The 19870-nt window shown below is 40.3% G+C and overlaps 1 protein-coding gene across 1 annotated transcript; it reads left to right on the top strand.

Moving 5' to 3' along the window:
* The first annotated feature begins 1206 nt into the window (after positions 1 to 1206).
* Positions 1207 to 16854, top strand: LOC125462428 (protein PERCC1). Its single transcript, XM_059653869.1, has 2 exons — positions 1207 to 1270; positions 15968 to 16854. The coding sequence occupies exons 1-2, from the start codon at positions 1207 to 1209 to the stop codon at positions 16852 to 16854; spliced, it is 951 nt and encodes a 316-aa protein (XP_059509852.1).
* Positions 16855 to 19870: the final 3016 nt, after the last annotated feature.

Genomic DNA, 19870 nt, shown 5'->3' with positions numbered 1-19870 from the left:
AACAGTGTGTGCCTCTATTCCCTCATGCATCTCAGTACACTGTAGGAGCCTAATATTATGCAGGACTGTAGGTTAAGGAATAGAAGAATGTAATAAATTGCATCACATAGGATTCACAGGCTGGAGTGTTTTCTCCAGAGTAAGTGCTTTCTATTCAGTGCAGTGGTGTCCCAGGATATTGCTGCCCTCTGTGAGTCCTTAGTTGTGTGAGTACCCACTGCAAAGCTGCTGCAAGTGCGCACAGTTAACACAGTGCCTAGAGATTTCTCAATGAGGCTTCCTGTTTAAAGTTATCATATCACAAGCAGATTATAAATAGGAATTTGCTTTTGATGCAAACAATTGTTAAAAATGAAATACTTCTTAGTCAATGAGGTATCTTAAACAGAACAGTGAAATTAAACATGTGCATGCTGTTCATTTCTGGAAACAGGACCCTGCAAGGTTGGCATTATACCACAGCCTTCTATCTGGGACTTGGACGATTGCATCGCCTGACCAGTCACACTGCAGACTCAGACTCTGCAGGCATGAAGGGAATGGATGACCACCAGACAGAGCAAGAACAATAGGTGGATAGTGCAGGAATCTACAATGGCCATTTCGCTGCAAAACAGAAACATTGTTTTGGATACTGTTGGGGGAATGACCTCTCAGGAGAAAGCAGCAGCAGCCAAACTCATTGCACCATGGTTGGTTCTGCTGCAGAGGGGACGGGTAAAAAGTGTGCCAGGGCAGCAGTTGTAGGGAATTCAAGGGGATGCTATATTGCCTCCCTGTTGCTGGGGTCAAGGATGACTTGGAGCGGGTGCAGGACATTCTGGAGGAGGGAGGGTGAACAGCCGGTGGTACATATTGGTACAAACAACATAGGTGAAAGAAAAGGATGAGTTCCTAAAAAGCAGAGGATAGAGAACTAGGAAGGAAGTTAAGAAATCCAACCTCAAAGGTAGTTATGTCAGGATTGCTACTGGTGCTGCATGCTAGTCAGAGTAGAATTGGCAGGATATATCGTATGTATATTTGGCTGAAAAGATCGTGTCAGGAGGAGGGTTTTAGATTCCTGGGCATTGGGACTGGTTCTGAGGGAGGTGGGGCCTGTACAAATTAGATGGTTGATACCCAGATAGGACTGGGACGGATGTTTTGGGTAGGGGGTGGGGGAGCGGTGGTCTGTTTGCTAGAGCAGTTGGGGAGGCTTTAAATATGCCAGTGGATCGGAATCTATACAAAGAGTCAGAGAAAGAGGGAGCAAGGAACACAACAGAAGGTAGGAAAGGGAACAAGAAACGCGATAGGCAGAGAAACCAAGGACAAAATTCAAACAGGGCTAATGAGAAAAATAACAGCAAGACAATGTTAAAAAGACAAGCTTGAAGCTTTATACCTTAATCCATGGAGCACCTACAATAAAGTGGATGAAATAATCACGCAGATAGAAGTAAACGGGTACAGCATAATTGGGATTACAGAGACATGGCTGCACGGTACCCGGGGATGGGAAATGAATGGCCCAGGGTATTCAGTATTTAGGAAGGACAGGCAAAAAGGAAAAGATGGAGTGGCATTGCTGATTAAAGAGGATATTAACACAATATTAGCTCTGACAATGTGGTGTCTGTATGGACAGAGTGGAGAAATACAAATGGGCAAAAAACATTATTGGGTGTCATTGGGATTGGCATTAAACAGGAAATCAGAGATACATGTGATAAGGGAATGTTGGTATCATGGTGAATTTAATCTGCACTTAGATTGCGCAAATCAAATTAGCCACAATGCCATAGATGAGGAATTCCTGGAGTGTATACGGGATGGTTTCCTTCACAAATATGTGGCAGAGCCAACTAGAGAGCAAGCCATCTTAGTCTGGGTACTGTGTAATGAGAAGGGAATCATCGCCAGTCTAGCTGAGTGAGAGCGCTTTGAGGATGAACAACCATAATATGATAGGTTTTTTTTGTCAAGATCGAGAGTGAGGTAGTTGATTCAGAGACTAGGGTGCTGAATCTTAACAGAGGAAACAATGAAGATATTAGGCATGAGTTGGCCTTGATGGACTGGGGAGAGTTACTTAAAGGGTTGACAGTGGATAGGCAATGGCAAACATTCAAAGAATGCATGGGGGATCTGCAACAACTGTTTGTTGCTGTCTGGCACACAAGCAAAATGGATAAGAGGGCCAATCCATTGGGGAGCACTTAGAAAACAGTGGCAGAATCAGACAGAGTCAGCATAGTTTTATGAAGGGGAAATCATGCTTGACAAATCTGTTGGAATAGCATGAACATGAGCTGACAGCAGGGAGCCAGTCGATTTTGTTTTTTTGTCAAACACTTTCTGAAAGTCCAAAATCTTGTGCAAGAAGGCTGATTACTACCAGAATGGCTATAAATTAGGAGATGGGACTGTGCAGTGGGACCTGGGTGTCGTTGTGTACCAGCCACTGAAGGTAAGCATGCAGGTACAGCAGGTGGTAAAGAAAGCAAATGGTATGTTGGCCTTTTTGCGAGAGGTCGAGTACAGGGGCGGGGATGTGTTGCTGCAGGTGTATAGGGCCATGGTGAGGCCACATCTAGAATATTGTGTACAGTTTTGGCCTCCATTTCTGAGGAGGGATGCTCTTGGTGTCAAGGGAGTGCAGCAAAGGTTTACCAGGCTGATTCCAGGGATGGTGGGTCTAACATACAAGCAGAGATCGATGAGGTTAGGATTGTTTTTGCTGAAATTCAGACTTCAGAATTCAGAATCTCATAGAGACTTATAAAATTCATCAGAACGAGACAGGTTAGATGCGGGGAGGATGTTCCCGACGGTGGGTGTGTCCAACACCAGTCTAAGGATTTGGGACAGACCATTTAGGACGGAGATGAGGAGACATTTCTGCACCCAAAGAGTGATGAGCCTGTGGAATTCATTACCACGGGAAATAGTTGATGCCAAAACATTGGATGTATTCAAGAGGCAGCTGGATAAGCACTTGGGGCAAATGGGATCAAAGGTTATGGGGAGAAAGCAGGATTAAGTTATTAAGTTGGACAATCAGCCATAATCGTGATGAATGGTGGCGCAGGCTTGAAGGGTCGAACAGCCTGCTCCTGCTCCTATGTTTCTATTGCATCTCTCAGCATTAGTCTGAGCATTCTCGACAGGTGTCAGAAGTCAGATTTTGAACGGATAGCTCTTACCTCATGGAAGCCTGCTCTGTTTTGCTTCTTCATGCTTGCCTTTCCACTTGTCTATATCCCACTAAAGCTATGTACATTCTCTGCATCATATTGGTTGGTTATATTTGTCAATGTATCTCATGATTAAATCATGTCTCCCATTTAACCTTATCTTCATTTCTACTTTGTTACTTGAATGTACTGACCATGCCAGCTTTTTCAACAGTAAGCACTGAATCTATACTCAAATTATGACTTCCAAATTTCAAAACTTCTCTGGACATCTTGACTAACCTCTGCGTTGGACCATATTCTAAGCCTTAACTGCTATGACTCTGACCTGGTGTTAAGTCACTTAAATTTTAAATGACTTTGTTCAGCATTCATTCAAATCACTGCTTTTATCTGCTGAGCTTCATGACAATCCTATCAATTTTCCAGCTTTATTTTGCTGCTAACTGGTCTCTAGCTAGAAATTAACTTCCCTCTGCCAGTGTATCATCCAAAATGCCAACCTTCAAATAACTTCTAGATTTATAGAACATTCATACCTGTCTCCGAAACTCAATATCAATTCATTAATGCTCCAAAACGCTTCACTGCATTTAGGTTAATCTTACCCAACCACAAGACTTCTAACTTTAACTTAACTCAGCACTGAGGCTACAGTACAGCTGCCTTGTCTTACCATTTAGCCAGGTACAAAGTTGGGCAGCTTGTTACATTTTCCAGTAATGATCAATTATGTTGCTGCACCACATGATGCTATATTAATGCTATATCCCACCTGCAGCTTGTAAAGGGTCATAGTCCTCAGTCAGAAGGGGCTTGCCTTCAGTCAGGAGCTACCAGCACTGTAGTCAAGGATGTAAGTAATCTCAGTCTAGGGGCTCAAACATGATTAGGCAGGCACTTGGCCAATAGAGTCAGGGTGTCAATATCATTACAGCATGCTCAGTCTCGGGACTTGTGGTAGGCCATTCAGGAAGCTGCGCAGAGATTATTCAGGGTCTGGTCACTCATCATTCAGGGCTGCCAGTAAGTAGAGTGGACTATTGTTACAAGGTTGAGTGGGGGGCATAACTAAACTGTACATCTCAAGCTCACGGGGTAAAGTGGGAGATGAACAGTTAAATAAATTGGTTGGCTGAGAAAGCAGGGAAGATCAAAGCCAAAACCATATAACATTAACTTCACACTATGTTGTAATGCAGCTAAGGCCTAGTGGTTCATTGCAGTACCATTCAGAATGAAAACATTATTTAATCTTTGGATTCTCTGCTTAGACAACCAGAGGAGGCCCCATGGCTGTGAGATGGATGATGAAAATCCACATGAGGCTCTAATATTATTTTGATTAGAAAGACATTCTTCAGATGGCATAACATCTTCATCATCCTGCAGCCCAGAAGTGCAGCCAAAGCACTCAGGCTGAACATTGTTGTGAATGTTGTTCAATGGAACCAAATTGGATGATGTCGTTTTTCACTTGATGCTGCTGAGATGAGTATCCCTGTATCATTCAAACTGTAAGTACAGCTTAACAGTTTTATTAAACAACAGGAAAAACATAGAAAGATCAAAACTAAGATTATAAACTGAGGGACACCTTCATGACTTTTTCTTTCAGTCAAGCAATGCATATTTCATGTTAGTATGGGCTTTATGGACAGAATGGCTATTGTTCAGAAAAGGTTAGAACATAATGTGATGCTAAGGATCACTAGTCTCCATACTTTCATTTTTGAAGTTGCTTGTGTAACAACAGTATCTCAGAAATTTGAAAATATATTTTAAAATGTAGTAATATATTTCCAATCAAGTTTCAACTATGCCACTTATGTGCCTTCAGAATATTTGTTTTTTGATTTGACCTTTCACGTCATCTAGATACAGTACCAGAGTCCACAGCTGGGGTAGAGGCATCCTGCCCTTTCGTTAATGTTGTTGACCAACATTTTGGATGGAGATCTTCGGGAAGTGGCTAGAGGCCTCAGATGTGTGAAAGTGCTGTGGCAGGATACAGATCACCCTCCTCTGCTTGAACTTTAGACAGAGTTGGAGGTTGAAGGCTTTTGCACCTCTGGAGTGTGCCTTGTAGACTTCTAAGATAACCAAAGAGTTTCTTCCTCTAGCTAGGTGCTTCCTGACACCACTTTGTCTCCTCGTGAGGAAGGGGCACTTGGAGAGAAGTCAACATCCCTCTGTCCCCATCACCTTGCTAGAACCAATGGCAAGAGCAGGTCCATGCATTTATACAGCAGATGCTGAGTATGTTGGACTTGGGTGTCTATGACAGCTATCAGTTTGTTCAGGGAGGCAGCCAGATGCTTGCACACCGCAGGCAGTGCGGTACAGATAGGGTGGACTCTTCCAACCTTCAATCCAGTTTGCTGAGTGTCTCTAACAGTGCCTTCTTTCTAAGAGGTGGAAGTGGAGATGGTGTCTGATCAGACTGCTCATTTCAGAGGCTATGTGGGTATTGCTTATTCTTGCAGGAGACAAGAGAGGTATTGAGTTCTGAAATGACATTTGGGCACATGAAAAAAATTATTCTCAGTGCTGGTAATGAAGAATAGCCCGGTTCTCGACAATTAATCTTTATTTGGTTGTCAGACATGTAAGCCTCAGCATCAGCACTGACATCTCCCACTAAGACAAGATTTCTGCCCTTACAGGGAGTGCGGAGATGGATGTCAGGTACCCCATCACCCATCTTAGCTCTCTGCCCTATTGTGGGCTGTGCTCACCTTGAATTAGACAAAGAAATGGATTGAATCATAGAATCCCTACAGTGTGGAAACAGGCCCTTCAGCCCAACAAGTCCACACTGCCCCTCCGAAGAGCATCCCACTCAGACCTATTCTTTCATCCCTCATTTTCTGAGTTTAACCCACCTAACCTAAACATCCCTGGGCACTATGGGCAATTCCGCATGGCCAACCCACCTACCCTTCACATCTTTGGACTGTGGGAGGAAACCCACACAGACACGGGGAGAACGTGCAAAGTCCACACAGACAGTTGCCTGAAGCTGGAATCGAACCCGGGTCCCTACCACTGTGAGGCAGTAGTGCTAACCTCTTCATCTCCAACTGCCATCGTAACATCAATCGCCTCAACCACTCCACCCCCTCACCCACCCCAACCTCTCCCACCCAGAACATGCAGCCCTCTGCTCCCTCCACTCCAATCCCAAACTCACCATAAAACCCGCAGACAATGGAGGCACAATTGTAGTATGATGCACTGACCTCTACATCGCCGAGGCCAGACACCAGTTCTCCGACACTTCCTTCTACTGCCTCCTTGATCACGACCCCACCACCGATCACCAAACCATCATCTCCCAAACCATCCACAACTTCATCACTTCAGGTGACCTCCCACCCACAGCCTCCAACCTCATCATTCCCCAACTCCGCACTTCCCGCTTCTATCTCCTTCCCAAAATCCATAAACCTGACTGCCCTGATCAACCCATTGTCTCAGCCTGCTCCTGCCCCACCGAACTCATCTCCACCTATCTGAACTCTATTTTCTCCCCTTAGTCCAGGAACTCACTACCTACATCTGTGACACCACCCATGCCCTCCACTTCCACCAGAACTTCCAATTCCCTGGTCCCAAACACCTCATCTTTACCATGGATGTCCAGTCCCTATACACCTGCATTCCCCTTACAGAGGGCCTAAAAGCCCTTTGCTTCTTCCTGTCCAACAGGCCCGACCAGTCCCCCTCCACTGACACCCTCATCCGCCTAGCCAAACTCATCCTCACCCTCAACAACTTCTCTTTCAATTCCTCCCACTTCCTACAGACAAAGGGGGTGGCTATGGGCGCTCACATGGGCCCAAGCTATGCCTGCCTCTTTGTAGGATGTGGAACAATCCCTCTTCCGTACCTACACTGGCCCTAAACCCCACCTCTTCCTCTGTTACATTGATGACTATATTGGCGGCGCCTCATGCTCCCACGAGGAGCTCGAACAGTTCATCCACTTCAACACCTTCCACCCCAACTTTAAATTCACCTGGACCATCTCTAATACCTCTCTCTCCTTCCTGGACCTCTCTGTCTCCATCTCTGGCAACCACTTAGAAACTGATGTCCATTTCAAGCCCACTGACTCCCACAGATACCCTGAATACACCTCTTCCCACCCACCTTCCTGCAAAAATGCCATCCCATATTCCCAATTCCTTCACCTCCGCCGCATCCGCTCCCAGGATGAGGCATTCCACTCCCGTACATCTCAGATGTTCTCATTTTTCAAGGAACACAATTTCCCCCCTCAGTAGTCGAGAACACCCTCAACAGTGTCTCCTGCATTTCCCGCAACTCATCCCTCAGATCCCCCTCCCCGCAATAATAAAAAAAAACAAAACAGAATCCCCCTCGTCCTCAAGTACCACCCCACCAACCTCCGGATCCAACGCATCATCCTACGACACTTCCGCAATCCGACTCCACCACCAAAGACATTTTTCCTCCCCACCCTTATCTGCCTTCCGGAGGGACCACTCTCTCCGTGACTCCCGTGTCTGCTCCACACTCCCCTCCAGCCCCACCACTTTTCCCTGCAACCACAGGAAGTGCAACACCTGCCCCTACACCTCTCCCCTCACCCCCATCCAGGCCCCAAGAAGACTTTTCACATCAAGCAGATGTTCACCTGCACATCTGCTAATGTGGTATACTGTACCTGCTGTACCCCTTGTGGCCTCTTCTACATTGGGGAAACCAAGCGGAGGCTTGGGGACGGCTTTGCAGAACACCTTGGTTCGCACTTGAACAACTGCACCTCCCAGTTGCGAACCATTTCAACTCCCCCTCCCATTCCGCAGATGACATTTCCATCCTGGGCCTCCTGCAGTGCCACAGCGATACTACCCGAAGGTTGCAGGAACAGCAACTCATATTCCGCTTGGGAAACCTGCAGCCTAATGGCATCAATGTGGATTTCACAAGCTTCAAAATCTCCCCTCCCCCTACCGCATCCCAAAACCAGCCCAGCTCGCCCCCGCCTCCCTAACCTGTCCTTCCACCTAGCCCCTCCCCCATATCCTACCTACTAACCTCATCCCACCCCCTTGACCTGTCTGTCCTCCCTGGACTGACCTATCTCCTCCCTACCTCCCCATCTACACTCACATTTACTGGCTCCATCACCGCCTCTTTGACCGGTCTGTCTCCTTTGCACCTATCTTCTCCTCTTTTGATCTTATATCCGCCTCCCTCTCTCTCCCTATTTATTTCAGAACCACACCCCGCCTCCCCCATTTCTGAAGAAGGGTCTAGGCCCAAAACATCAGCTTTCCTGATCCTCTGATACTGCTTGGCCTGCTGTGTTCATCCAGCTCTACACCTTGTTATCTCAGATTCTGCATGTTAAACTTCATCAGTCACCTATTTGCCCACTCCTCCAACATTTCTGTGTCCTATTTGGAGTTTGACATTGTTCTCCACACAGTTTATAATGCTTCCAAGTTTTAATCCTAGATTTCTTTTTCCCAAGTAGATTCCCTCACTTTGGAATCACAAAGATTGATTATTAAATGAAAACTTAAGGCATTAACCAGGTTTTCATCTTTCTAGGTTGGGTATTAATTATTGTTGCAAAAGTTTGGAAGAGATGAGTAAAACAAATGGACATGTCAGGTTGATTTTGGAAGTCAGCAGGATAGAGTTTAACAGGCGATAGTGAGTCAGTAACCTGTTTTACACCTCTTTATTTTTGTTTCCATTGATGGAGGCGAAGTATAAAATGGGCTGCAAACTGTTATCTCCCATTTTACACCATTGAATAATGTCAAGAATTATCTAAATCATCCGAATAGTTTTGTTCAGAAGAGAAAAAACTTTCAGAAAGCTTCAGTGATTCTAAAGTCGCTTTCAGATGGAACCAGTCTTATGTGACTACGTCATTGTTCCCCTCTCAATTATACTAGCTGCACAAACAACCGTTTCAATTTGAACTCGGGCAAAAATGCAGCAAACTGTTTATTAGCCAGCACCTACGGAACCTGGAATGTGGCAGTTGATCAAATGTTCAGGACAATTAAGAAGTATGCATAACTGTGGTAAACCCTAATCAAGCGGAGCTTCAAGACACCAACATCCCTCAAAAAAATCGATGTTAAACATCATGTACCTCCTAAAAATCAATGTAACAATGTACACTAAGTAATATAAAACAATGCAGGGGTGCTGACATCATTGCTATACTTCATTAACAGCATAAATACTTGGACATCACAGTATTTGAGGTATATCATTTTTGCTGGTTTATCAAGAGTGATAGTTGATAAGATGCCGGTTCAAACAAAGTTTGCTGTACACCCAATTATCCCAGAATTGAACAGAAATGTTTGTAATGATCTTTACATAAACTATTCAATTAATTGCAATCAGAAACAAGATAAATTTCAAATCCTAGTTGAAAATTCAACAACCCAAAATAGAAATTCATGCTAAACAAAGATGAAAATGTTCCATAAGCAAGAAATACTGGGATTTCTTTCTTGTTCTATTGTAAGCTATTGACTGTGTAATAATGATGTTATGTAAAGTAAAGGCTTGTAATCTAGTCAAATGTTTTGCTATAGTCAGCAAGATGCTTGGTGATGAACAGTTTGATTCTAGAAGACTTGAATGATTATATGAATAATCATTCCACTTGTTTATATTTCCAGTTATGCAAATATTTGATGACATTCAAGTAATCATTTGAAGCTCCTAGTAATGTTGCCAAAAGCAAAATTTTCACATCTCCATTAACATCTCACATTTACCACACTTTTGAGTCTTATGTTTGTGGATTTTCAGTCTTAAATTGGCACAATAATAAATTTGAACACCATTGCATCAAGAAATCTAATGCTCAATACAAATCTTTGATACCCCTAGAAGGTGCTGCGTGTTTAGTTGATGTGTATAAACCTTTGCATTGGTCCTTTCAAGCTAGGATTGAAAATCTGTAGCAAAGACTCTATGCTTGTATCAAGACTATGCACTTAATAGATCAGGTAATTTATTGTTGGTCCAGATTCTGACTTTTTACAGCTATTAATTTTCATCTTCAGAGAATAATTAGATGTAATTATGCAAACAGTATGGTTTAGTCAGGACAGATTCGAAAAAATGTCTTATTTGGATGTTAATTACATCAATTTCAGCTTTGATAAATTGTTATAGGAGGAAGATCATGAGAAGAGAACAAATGGAAGCAGAATTTTTTTTAAATTTCAAAGTAATTATAGTTTTTAAATAGGTTACAACATAGGGCCAACAGTACAGCTGCTTCATTCTACTCAATTTCTTATCTTCATATGACTGAGAGCAAAGAGGAAACAACATTAGAGGGAAGTGATAATGGGAACTGCAGATGCTGGAGAATCCAAGATAATGAAATGTGAAGCTGGATGAACACAGCAGGCCAAGCAGCATCTCAGGAGCACAAAAGCTGACGTTTCGGGCCTAGACCCTTCATCAGAGAGCTCTCTAGGCCCGAAACGTCAGCTTTTGTGCTCCTGAGATGCTGCTGGGCTTGCTGTGTTCATCCAGCCTCACATTTTATTATCTAACGTTAGAGGGAAGAATCATTTCCATCATCAATTATGGCCTCCATGTAGCCAATTCAGTTGCACTGTGAGGACAACAGGGTAAATCACCAACATTTTAGTTACAAATTATCCTTTACCCAGTTATGCAAAGAAAAAGATAAAGTAAACAATAAAAAAATTCAGCATTTGCGAGAAAGAAACCTTGATGAATTTTGCGCCTGCAGCATCAACACATTTTATGATAAAATAACATACTTCGTGAAAATGGCAAAATTTAGTACATGGGTCTAGTGAAGACTAAATGGAGACTACATGAGGACAAAAAGGCAATACACTTTCTTTAAATAAAGAAATATAAAAAGCAAGATATTAAGTTTAAACCATAAGCTAATAGAAAGATAAGATATGTGGCTCAAATGTCGTGTTTTGTTATAAATACCAGGGATTGGAGTGCACATCCAGGGCAGCATCTGCTAGGACATATGCTCCAGCAAATATATACTACGCTATTGGATCATTAGAGGCTTTATAGTCAGCAGATGGTCAAATATTCAATCACTACAGCAATACTTGTAGCAAGATACTGAATAAAACAGGGTGAGACTTCAAATCATAAATGCAAACTAATTAATGGTGTATGAAGCTGAAGTATCAAAAGAATGAAAAATTTGCATTTTTGGATGACAAGAATAATTAGCATTTTTTATGTAACTCTTTCCAACAAAATGCAACATTTCTTTAAATTGAGATAAAATAGCAAAGATCCTCATATAAGAAAACATGTATTACAAAGTATTATAAAAATAAAAAAAACTTACAAAATACAAATGGAATCCAGATGGTATCAACTTATAAAGGAAAATATGTTAACTGCATAGTTTAAAGTTGGATTATTGTGAAGGTAATATTTAAACTCACACAGGAAGGTAGATGTTAACTTGGTTTGAATTCCTGTCATATACATTTTTCTTGTACGCTTATGTTGCTTGTGTTTTAGATGTTGTATTTTCTCATTCTTTTCCTACTTTAGTGTTTCCTCTTTCCTCAAAAGTTACTACCTGACGTATTTCAGCAGTCAGTATTAAAAATGGTCGGGAGAGCAAAAATGTATCAGCTATTAGGTCATGAATTTGAAAGGACCATGTTGTTATAAAAATAACATCTTTATAAGGATTTGTCTGATTTACTTGCGACAATAATCGGAATAGTCAGTGTAGGTAAAGAACATTATTTTTGTGATTCTAAATAGGTGTGAAGAAATATATAATGTATTTAGGTTACTAGAGCCTTCCTTTTGTTTATTACATATAATACAAAAATATATTACAAAAATAATGTTCATTACCTACACTGACTATTCCAATTATTGTCGCAAGTAAATCAGACAAATCCTTATAAACATGTTATTTTTATTACAACATGGTCCTTTCAAATTCATGACCTAATAGCTGATACATTTTTGCTCTCCCGACCATTTTTAATACTGCTGAAATACGTCAGGTAGTAACTTTTGAGGAAAGAGGAAACACTAAAGTAGGAAAAGAATGAGAAACATAATGTGATATTAGATACGTCATGAGAACCGTCTCTTTATTGGCCTTTAATGGGAAGCCTATTGATCATATGAATTACTGTTGAAAACATACAGCTAGATTTTTCAAATTTTAAGCCCTCCCAAGCATCAAAAAAGAGAATGTTTAAATTTCTTCCAAACAGCTTGTACTCTTAAATACCATGTTTTCAAACATTGATTCTGTCAAAGAATGGATTACAATGCACTAATTGCTTCTGAATTTGTCTTTGACATTTTACAGATATTATTTTCGTCCTTAATGAATTCTTTGCAAAATTGCTCTATAAGCAAGGATTTTCCTACAAAATCAGTGCTAAAATCATTTTCCAAACTGATTCCAACTCATTGTTAAATAGTTCTACCCTGCTACCCAATTTATAACATACTTTGCAATGCCAAAGATCAAGAAATATTTTGGGCCTGAACCTGTATTTAAGCCATATGAATGTAAAATCCATTTTTACTTCTTTGAAGGCAAAACAAAGGAATAGAAGACTAGGTCCAACCATTCCACAACATAACCATCTCTGGTCTTAGTGATGATCAAATTGAAGTATTATAAATGACACTGCAAAAATAGTAGAAAAACAATTAAATCCATTAATGTAAAATGGAACTGAGATGATGTTACAATTTTTAAAATATATGGAATAGCTCATCTACAAAATTAATGGTGGGGAGATGACATTTATTTTCAAGTTAAAAACCCCTGACCACAATCATGTGGATTTTGGGGAGCAATAGTGGTGGCAAGAGAGAGACAACTGGTTCCATTAAACCATGGCGCTGTTTGGGTCCATTCCACAACACAGCATCATTTCAATATTTTACTTCTAAATGAGCATATTTTCAGTCTGCCTCCATTTTTCTTTTGTGTCAATGTAGTCCGGACTAAGTTAACTCGAGATTGGCATCAACAACAAAGACCACAGATATAGTTGCATGTTTAAAGGGCAACTTTACAAAGAACTCAGTAAGAACAAAAATAACATTTTTAAATTGGCAAAGACAATTGGTGCATTACAATCTATCCTTTGATAGAATTTATGTTTGAAAATATTCTATTTAAGAGGATAGAGAGAGATGGGCTACATAGTGGCTTAGTGATCAGCTCTGCTGCCTCACAGCACATTCCCCTGGGGTCTGTGTGGGTTTCTGCCAAGTGCTGCAGTTTCCTGCCAATGTCCAAAGATATGCAGGTTAGGTGGATTACCCATGGTAGATTGTGCTGTAATGTCCAGCGTCTGTATGCTATACAGGTTGGCAAAGGTAAATGCAGGGCTATGGGGAACAGAGAGGGGTGCTGAGTCTGGAGGATGCTCTTTGGAAGGTTGCTGCAGACCAAATGGGCTGAGTGGCCTCTTTCCACATGTAGGGATCTTTCCACAAGTAGAGAGGTGTATCAGTTTAGGCAGGGAACTCCACAGGTTGGGCCAAGACATATGAAGTGATTGCTACCGATTGTGGATTGATCAAAATCAGCAATGCATAAGAAGATGAAATTGGACTATCAGAGAAATCTCAGACGGTAGTAGAACTGGAATAAGTCTCAAAGATAGGAGAAGTCATTGAAGGATCTGAAAACTGAGATTAGAATTTTAGTATTGAGGAATTTCAAGGCAGAGATATTGTAAGTCAGTGAAAGCAATGGATGTAAATGAGAAGTGTGATTTAAGATATGGAAAGGGTAATTTTGAATGAGCTCAAGCTTATAGAAGGTGTAAAGTGGTATGTTGACCAGAATAGCATTGAAGTAGTCAAATTGCGAGTTATTAAAGATGTGCAGTAGAGAGATGAACTGAAGTTGGGCAGAATCAGGAAACATAATAGATGGAGAAAATTCTGAGCTTAGCAATGAAGAGGATGTCACGTTGGAGGTTCAACTCAGGGTCAAATAGGAATCTAGGAGGTGAACAGTCTGGTTCAGAGAGTGATAAAACGAGCAATATAGGCAGCAGATCGTGAATAGAAACCAAAACCAATGACTTTGGCCTTCCTTATACTAATTTCAGGACATTGCTGTTCATCTGGTTCTAGATATCAGGTAAATAGTGTGACTTATCAGGCCATAGAGGGGTTTAAAGATACAGAGATGAAATACTAAGGTTACAATTTGTATTCAAATGCACTGTGCCTGCTATGTCATCATTGCTGTGATGTCACTTTAATCTCTTAACTTTAATGGGGTAAATGATATGGAAAAAGAAGCCAAGCTAAATTTAAACAGTTTGCTCCTTTTGGGATTTCTAGTGGACTTCAAGGAGCAGGCATAATCCCAGAAAGATTCTTTGGGCCTTCCCAGTCCTGGGCTATCTCACACGTGAGAGACACCCCTTAATACGTACTATTAACATTTTGTTTTGCTTTGATGTTATTTCACATTTATACAATTAATATATTTGATGATTAAATATCACCTCAAGTGAAAATATAAATCCAATAGAAATCTAATTTCAAAAAAATACATTGCAAAGTATCTTTTGATGATATTTTCAAGTAAGCTGTAGTAAACTTCTGTCAAAATAATATGTGATTTTAAACTATTTAGTATTAATTTAAGAAATAATTTGATTTTCTGAGTTCAAGATAGATGCGTGATTCCCAAACCATATTGCGTACCATTTGATCATGTAGAAAGAAGTTCGTAAAATTATTGCCGCCCATCCTCTTTAAAAACCGATTGTATGATAACAATTATGTTTCTTAAATGTGCCTACTCAACAAGTCAAAATACCATGAAATTCAATTTTACGCCTATTTGACTCACGCTGATTTGAGCATGTATCAAAAGAGTTGATAAAGACCCTTTGCAGACCAGTTTTACATCTGTGACTTTGAGATTTAATTGCTGAATTTACAGGAACAACACTTGAAAATTCCCTGGCAAGCAGACCATTAAGCTAAAGCCTATCTTCCGCTTCTCTGATTTGCTTTCTTCAACACTCTCTGGTTGCTGGGTGCTAAAACAAACCAAAGCTCTGTTTACAAAGTCTACTATTACAATACTCCCACCAAATATTTGTCAAAAGTCAGTCCATGCAAAACTATAAATGCATTAATCACAGGTGTGGAACTGTTATAGGAGGGTAGTTCTTTGGTGTGCTTCTCTAGTCTGAGTTTATAATTCAGGTAAGAGCTTTGGAACAGCAACAACCATTTTGCTATTTTTATGCAAGATTTCCTAAATCATTTAAAACTGAAGTTTTTAGCAAACATTGTTGATTCAAATGTAAGGGTTAATAGTAGCATTGAGAAAGGCTCAATTATTTTTAAAATTTCTAATTTTCTAAAAGCTATATTTGAAAAGACTTCATGCCATTGTATGGCATTTGTAAAATTAAGTTGTGAGTATCAGAGAAGGATCAATTAAAAGTTAGATTACTGTTTTAATTGATTAATTGGTTTATAAATGTAACATAGGTTGGTTTAAATTCTTACATTTGGCTATTTTTAATTACTTCATTAATGTAATATTTTTAAACAGTGCAAATGCTATCAATAGAGCTCAAAAGCAACTTATTTATTGAAATGATATTAATGTTATTGATAGTGGTTTCTCCTTGTATACTTTTAATTTCATTATTTAATTGATACGGTCTTTTCCCAAGTATTAAAAAGTCATGATAAATACTATGTGTAAGTATTTTTTTAATTGTGTTCAGAGGCTGATACGAGAAAGAACCTGAACCAAGATAAGAAAGTCATGGCAGCGGGTGTGATCAAGAATGTGTCAGATTTTAGGCTAGTTCCTACTTTTCAGCTTCCCATGCTAAATATCAGTGTTCACCAAGACATGGATTTCCAGGAAACTTCTGAGGAAGAGGAAGAATTTGAAGATGACAGTGAAAACAAAGAACCAGAATCTGTCACCAAATGTGTTGAAAGTGAAAACTGGACTCCTGCATGCCAGTCACTAAATCCTCTAGAAAACACAGACACCACATTGCAGCTACTAAGGTTTACTGAGTTAATCAACAATGATATCCAAAAGTACTTTGGCAGAAAAAACAAGGATGATGATCCTGATGCTTGCAATATTTATGAAGACAGGTTTTCTTCTGGTAAATCAGGGAGAGAACTGTACTATGCAGATCTAATAAGAATTGCACAGGATGGAGATCAAGAAGAGGAGGAAGCTCATGTACCTTTAACATGTCCCAGAGAAATAGACATACAGGCATTGAAGTTAATCTGTGACAGAGAAAGCATTAAAAAATTAGGACCCTTGGCAGAACTTTTTGAATATGTTTTGCACAAGTACATGAAACAAACAATCTTGAACAGAAGAGACAGCAAGAAACAAAGACTAGATAGAAAATATGCCAATATAATCCCGATGCACAGTCGAAGGTTTCCTTTATCTTTTTGGAGCGAGCCCATTTCTGCTATGCCTGGCTGTGTCCTTCACACCTGTACACCTGACTTCAGTGATCTTTTGGCCAATTGGACTTCAGAATCAAATGGACAAGAACTCCAACAAGTTACCAGAGAAATTTCAACTGAAGCAAATAGATATTCAATGGAATCAGAATCTTATCAGGTTGTATAAAGTAAATGTTGTTTGTCAGTGAATTTATAAGTCAGTTTTTTTTTTAGTTCTGAATCATCCTGGAATTCTTTAATATTTTAAAAGTACACATACCTTTCAAAATACTAAAACAATGTTTGTTTTCTCTAATGTAGAAAATAACTAAGTTTGTTTTCAATAACTTTTCAAACGCATGTTTGAAAGTACATATTTTGGCACTGTAGAAAAATTGAAATTATCGTAAAATTTCTCTAAATTAGCTTTAACATTTTTATTACATTTCAAATTTTGCAAATTTTGCCAACATTTTAGATATGAAATCCCTAGTAAAAGTATGGAATTTGAAGTGTAATGTATGACTGATGTGTAATTACATTGAACATTACATTTAATAAAAGATTAATCATAACTGGGGTATCTTCAGGTAATCTGTTGGCATGTGTCGATATAGTGAATTTAATTTATTACTGATTATCTTACATTTTTAAATTTCTAGCCATTTTTTCAGTATGGTAGAACTCTACTTGTTAGCTGGAGACAAGCACAGTACATGCAGGGAATAATGGAGTCTCAAAAAAAATTAGAAACGCAAGGTCAGGCAGCATCTGTTGAGAGAACACAAGTTGACAAGTCCTCAGATCTGGGCTCTATTCCTGAAATATTACCATTTCAGATTTCCAGCATCTGCACAATTTTGTAACTGGCACATCAATTATTCTTTTTTAATTGTTGTACATTATTTTAAATTTCCATTCAGATCAAAATATTAGGTCAATCCCAAGCCACTTTCAGGTTATTTTGGCCACAGATTAAGAACTAATTTGTTTGAAAGCCTGGATTCATCATACAATTCAATCCTAATCATCTTAATTTAAACTTGCCCGAAGGTGCTAAACTAGAAATCCGCATACTGGTATTCAAGTATTGATTAAATGCTGTTTTTACAGAGACCAAACGTTAGCTTTCCTGCTCCTCTGATGCTGTTTGGCCTGCTGTGTTCATCCATTTCTACACCTTGTTATCTCAGATTCTCCAGCATCGGCAGTTCCTATTGTTGCAGGATGTAGTGAACGCTTGGAAGGAGGAGGACACTACCTCCCCCTCACTTCTCCTCTCCTCCAGCAGCTTGTCCTCCTCCCATTCCCATCGGGGGCACAGCATTTCTCCTGGTGATGTTTTTAAGATGTCCAATAAAATAGAACACAGTACAAGCAATTTTTAGATGCCATCCTCACCAACTTTACAGACTAAACATTGTTTGAGTGTTTCCCTGGAGTGTCCCAGACGCCCTCATTCCAATAGGGAAGAACATAAATGGTGACGGTCCTTTTACGAATCCAAAAGAGATTGTAGAAATACATTAAAGACAAGACAATAACTAGGGGGAGAATAAGGCCGTCCACGTGTGGAACCAGAGAGATGGGTGAGATACTAAATGGGTATTGTGCATCAGGATTTACTGTGGAGAAAGATATGGAGGCTAGAGAACTTGAAGAAATAAAGAGATCTTAAAAAATATCCATATTACAGAGGTGGTGGAGCTGGACATATTAAAATGCATAGAAGTGGATAAATCCCCAGTACCTGATCAGGTGTATCCCAAAACCTGTTGGGAAGCTAGCGAAGTGATTGTTGGGCTGCTTGCTGAGATATTTGTATCATTGATTGCTGCTGGTGAGGTGCTAGAAGATTGCAGGTTGGCTAATGTGGTGCCATTATTTAAGAAAGGAAGAAAGGTAGAAAGGAAAAGCCAGGGAATTATAGACCAGTGAGCCTGACGTCAGTGGTGAGTAAGTTGTTGGAGGGGATTCTCAAGGACAGGATTTGAATTTATTTAGAATTAAGGATAGTCAACATGATTTTGTGCATGGGAAATGGTGTCTCACTAACTTGATTGAGTTTTTTGAAGTGACAGGACTGATGAATGCAGAGCAGTGGACATGATCCAAATGGACTTTAGTAAGGCATTCAGCAAGGTTCCACATAGTGGGCTGGTTAACAGGTTCAGATCACATGGGCTCCAGGGAGACCTAACCATTTGGATACAAAATTGGCTCAAAGGTAGGAGACAGGGTGGTGGGTGGAGGGTTGTGACCAGCGGGGTGCTGCAAGAATAGGTGCTGGGTCCACTACCTTTTGTCATTTATATAAATGATTTAGGTGTGAACCTAGAAGATGTGGTTAATAAGTTTACAAATGGCACCAAAATTGGAGATGTAGTGGACAGTGAAGAAAATTATCTCAAGAGTGCAACTGGACTTTGGTCAGATGAATCAAAGGGCCGAGGAAAGGCAGATGGACTTTAATCTAGTTTAATGTGAGGTGCTACGTTTTGGTAGGGCAAAGCAGGGACTTCAGGACACTTAATGGTAGGGTCCTAGAGAGCGTTGCTGAACAAAGAGGCCTTGGGTTGCAGGTTCATTGTTTACATGCAACTACACCTTCAAGAAACAGAGTAGTGAAGATATGTTTGCCTTTATTTGTCAATGCATTGGGGTATAGGATAGGGATACCAGCAGCTGTACAGGACATGGGCCACTTTTGGAATACTGTGTTCCGTTCTGGTCTCCCTGCTACAGGAAAGATGTCGTTAAACTTGAAAGGGTTCATAAAAAAATGTACAAAGATGTTGCTAGGCTTGAAGGGTTTGAGCTGTGGGGAGAGGCTGAATAGGCTAATTTCTCTGGAACGTCAGAGGCTGAGGGGTGATTTTACAGACGTTTGCAAAATCAAAAGCGTGGATGGGGTGAAAAGCTAAGATCTTTACCCTAGGAGGGGGGGAGTCCCAAACTAGAGGGTATAGGTTTAAGGTGACAGGGGAAAGATTTAAAAGGGACCTAAGGGACAATCTTTTCATGCAGAGGGTGGTGCGTGTGAGGAAATGAGTTGACAGAGGAAGTGGAGGAGAGTGGTATAATCTCAACATTTAAAAGGCACCTGGATGAGTACATAAATAGGGAGGGGTTAGAGGGATATGGGTCAAATGCTGGCAAATGGGACTAAATTAATTTAGGATGTCTGGTGGGTATGGACAAGT

The sequence above is a fragment of the Stegostoma tigrinum genome, chromosome 23, assembly GCF_030684315.1.
Source record: "Stegostoma tigrinum isolate sSteTig4 chromosome 23, sSteTig4.hap1, whole genome shotgun sequence".
Taxonomy (NCBI): domain Eukaryota; kingdom Metazoa; phylum Chordata; class Chondrichthyes; order Orectolobiformes; family Stegostomatidae; genus Stegostoma; species Stegostoma tigrinum.
Note: the sequence above shows the minus strand (reverse complement) of the source record. Positions and strands in the feature narration are given on the sequence as shown.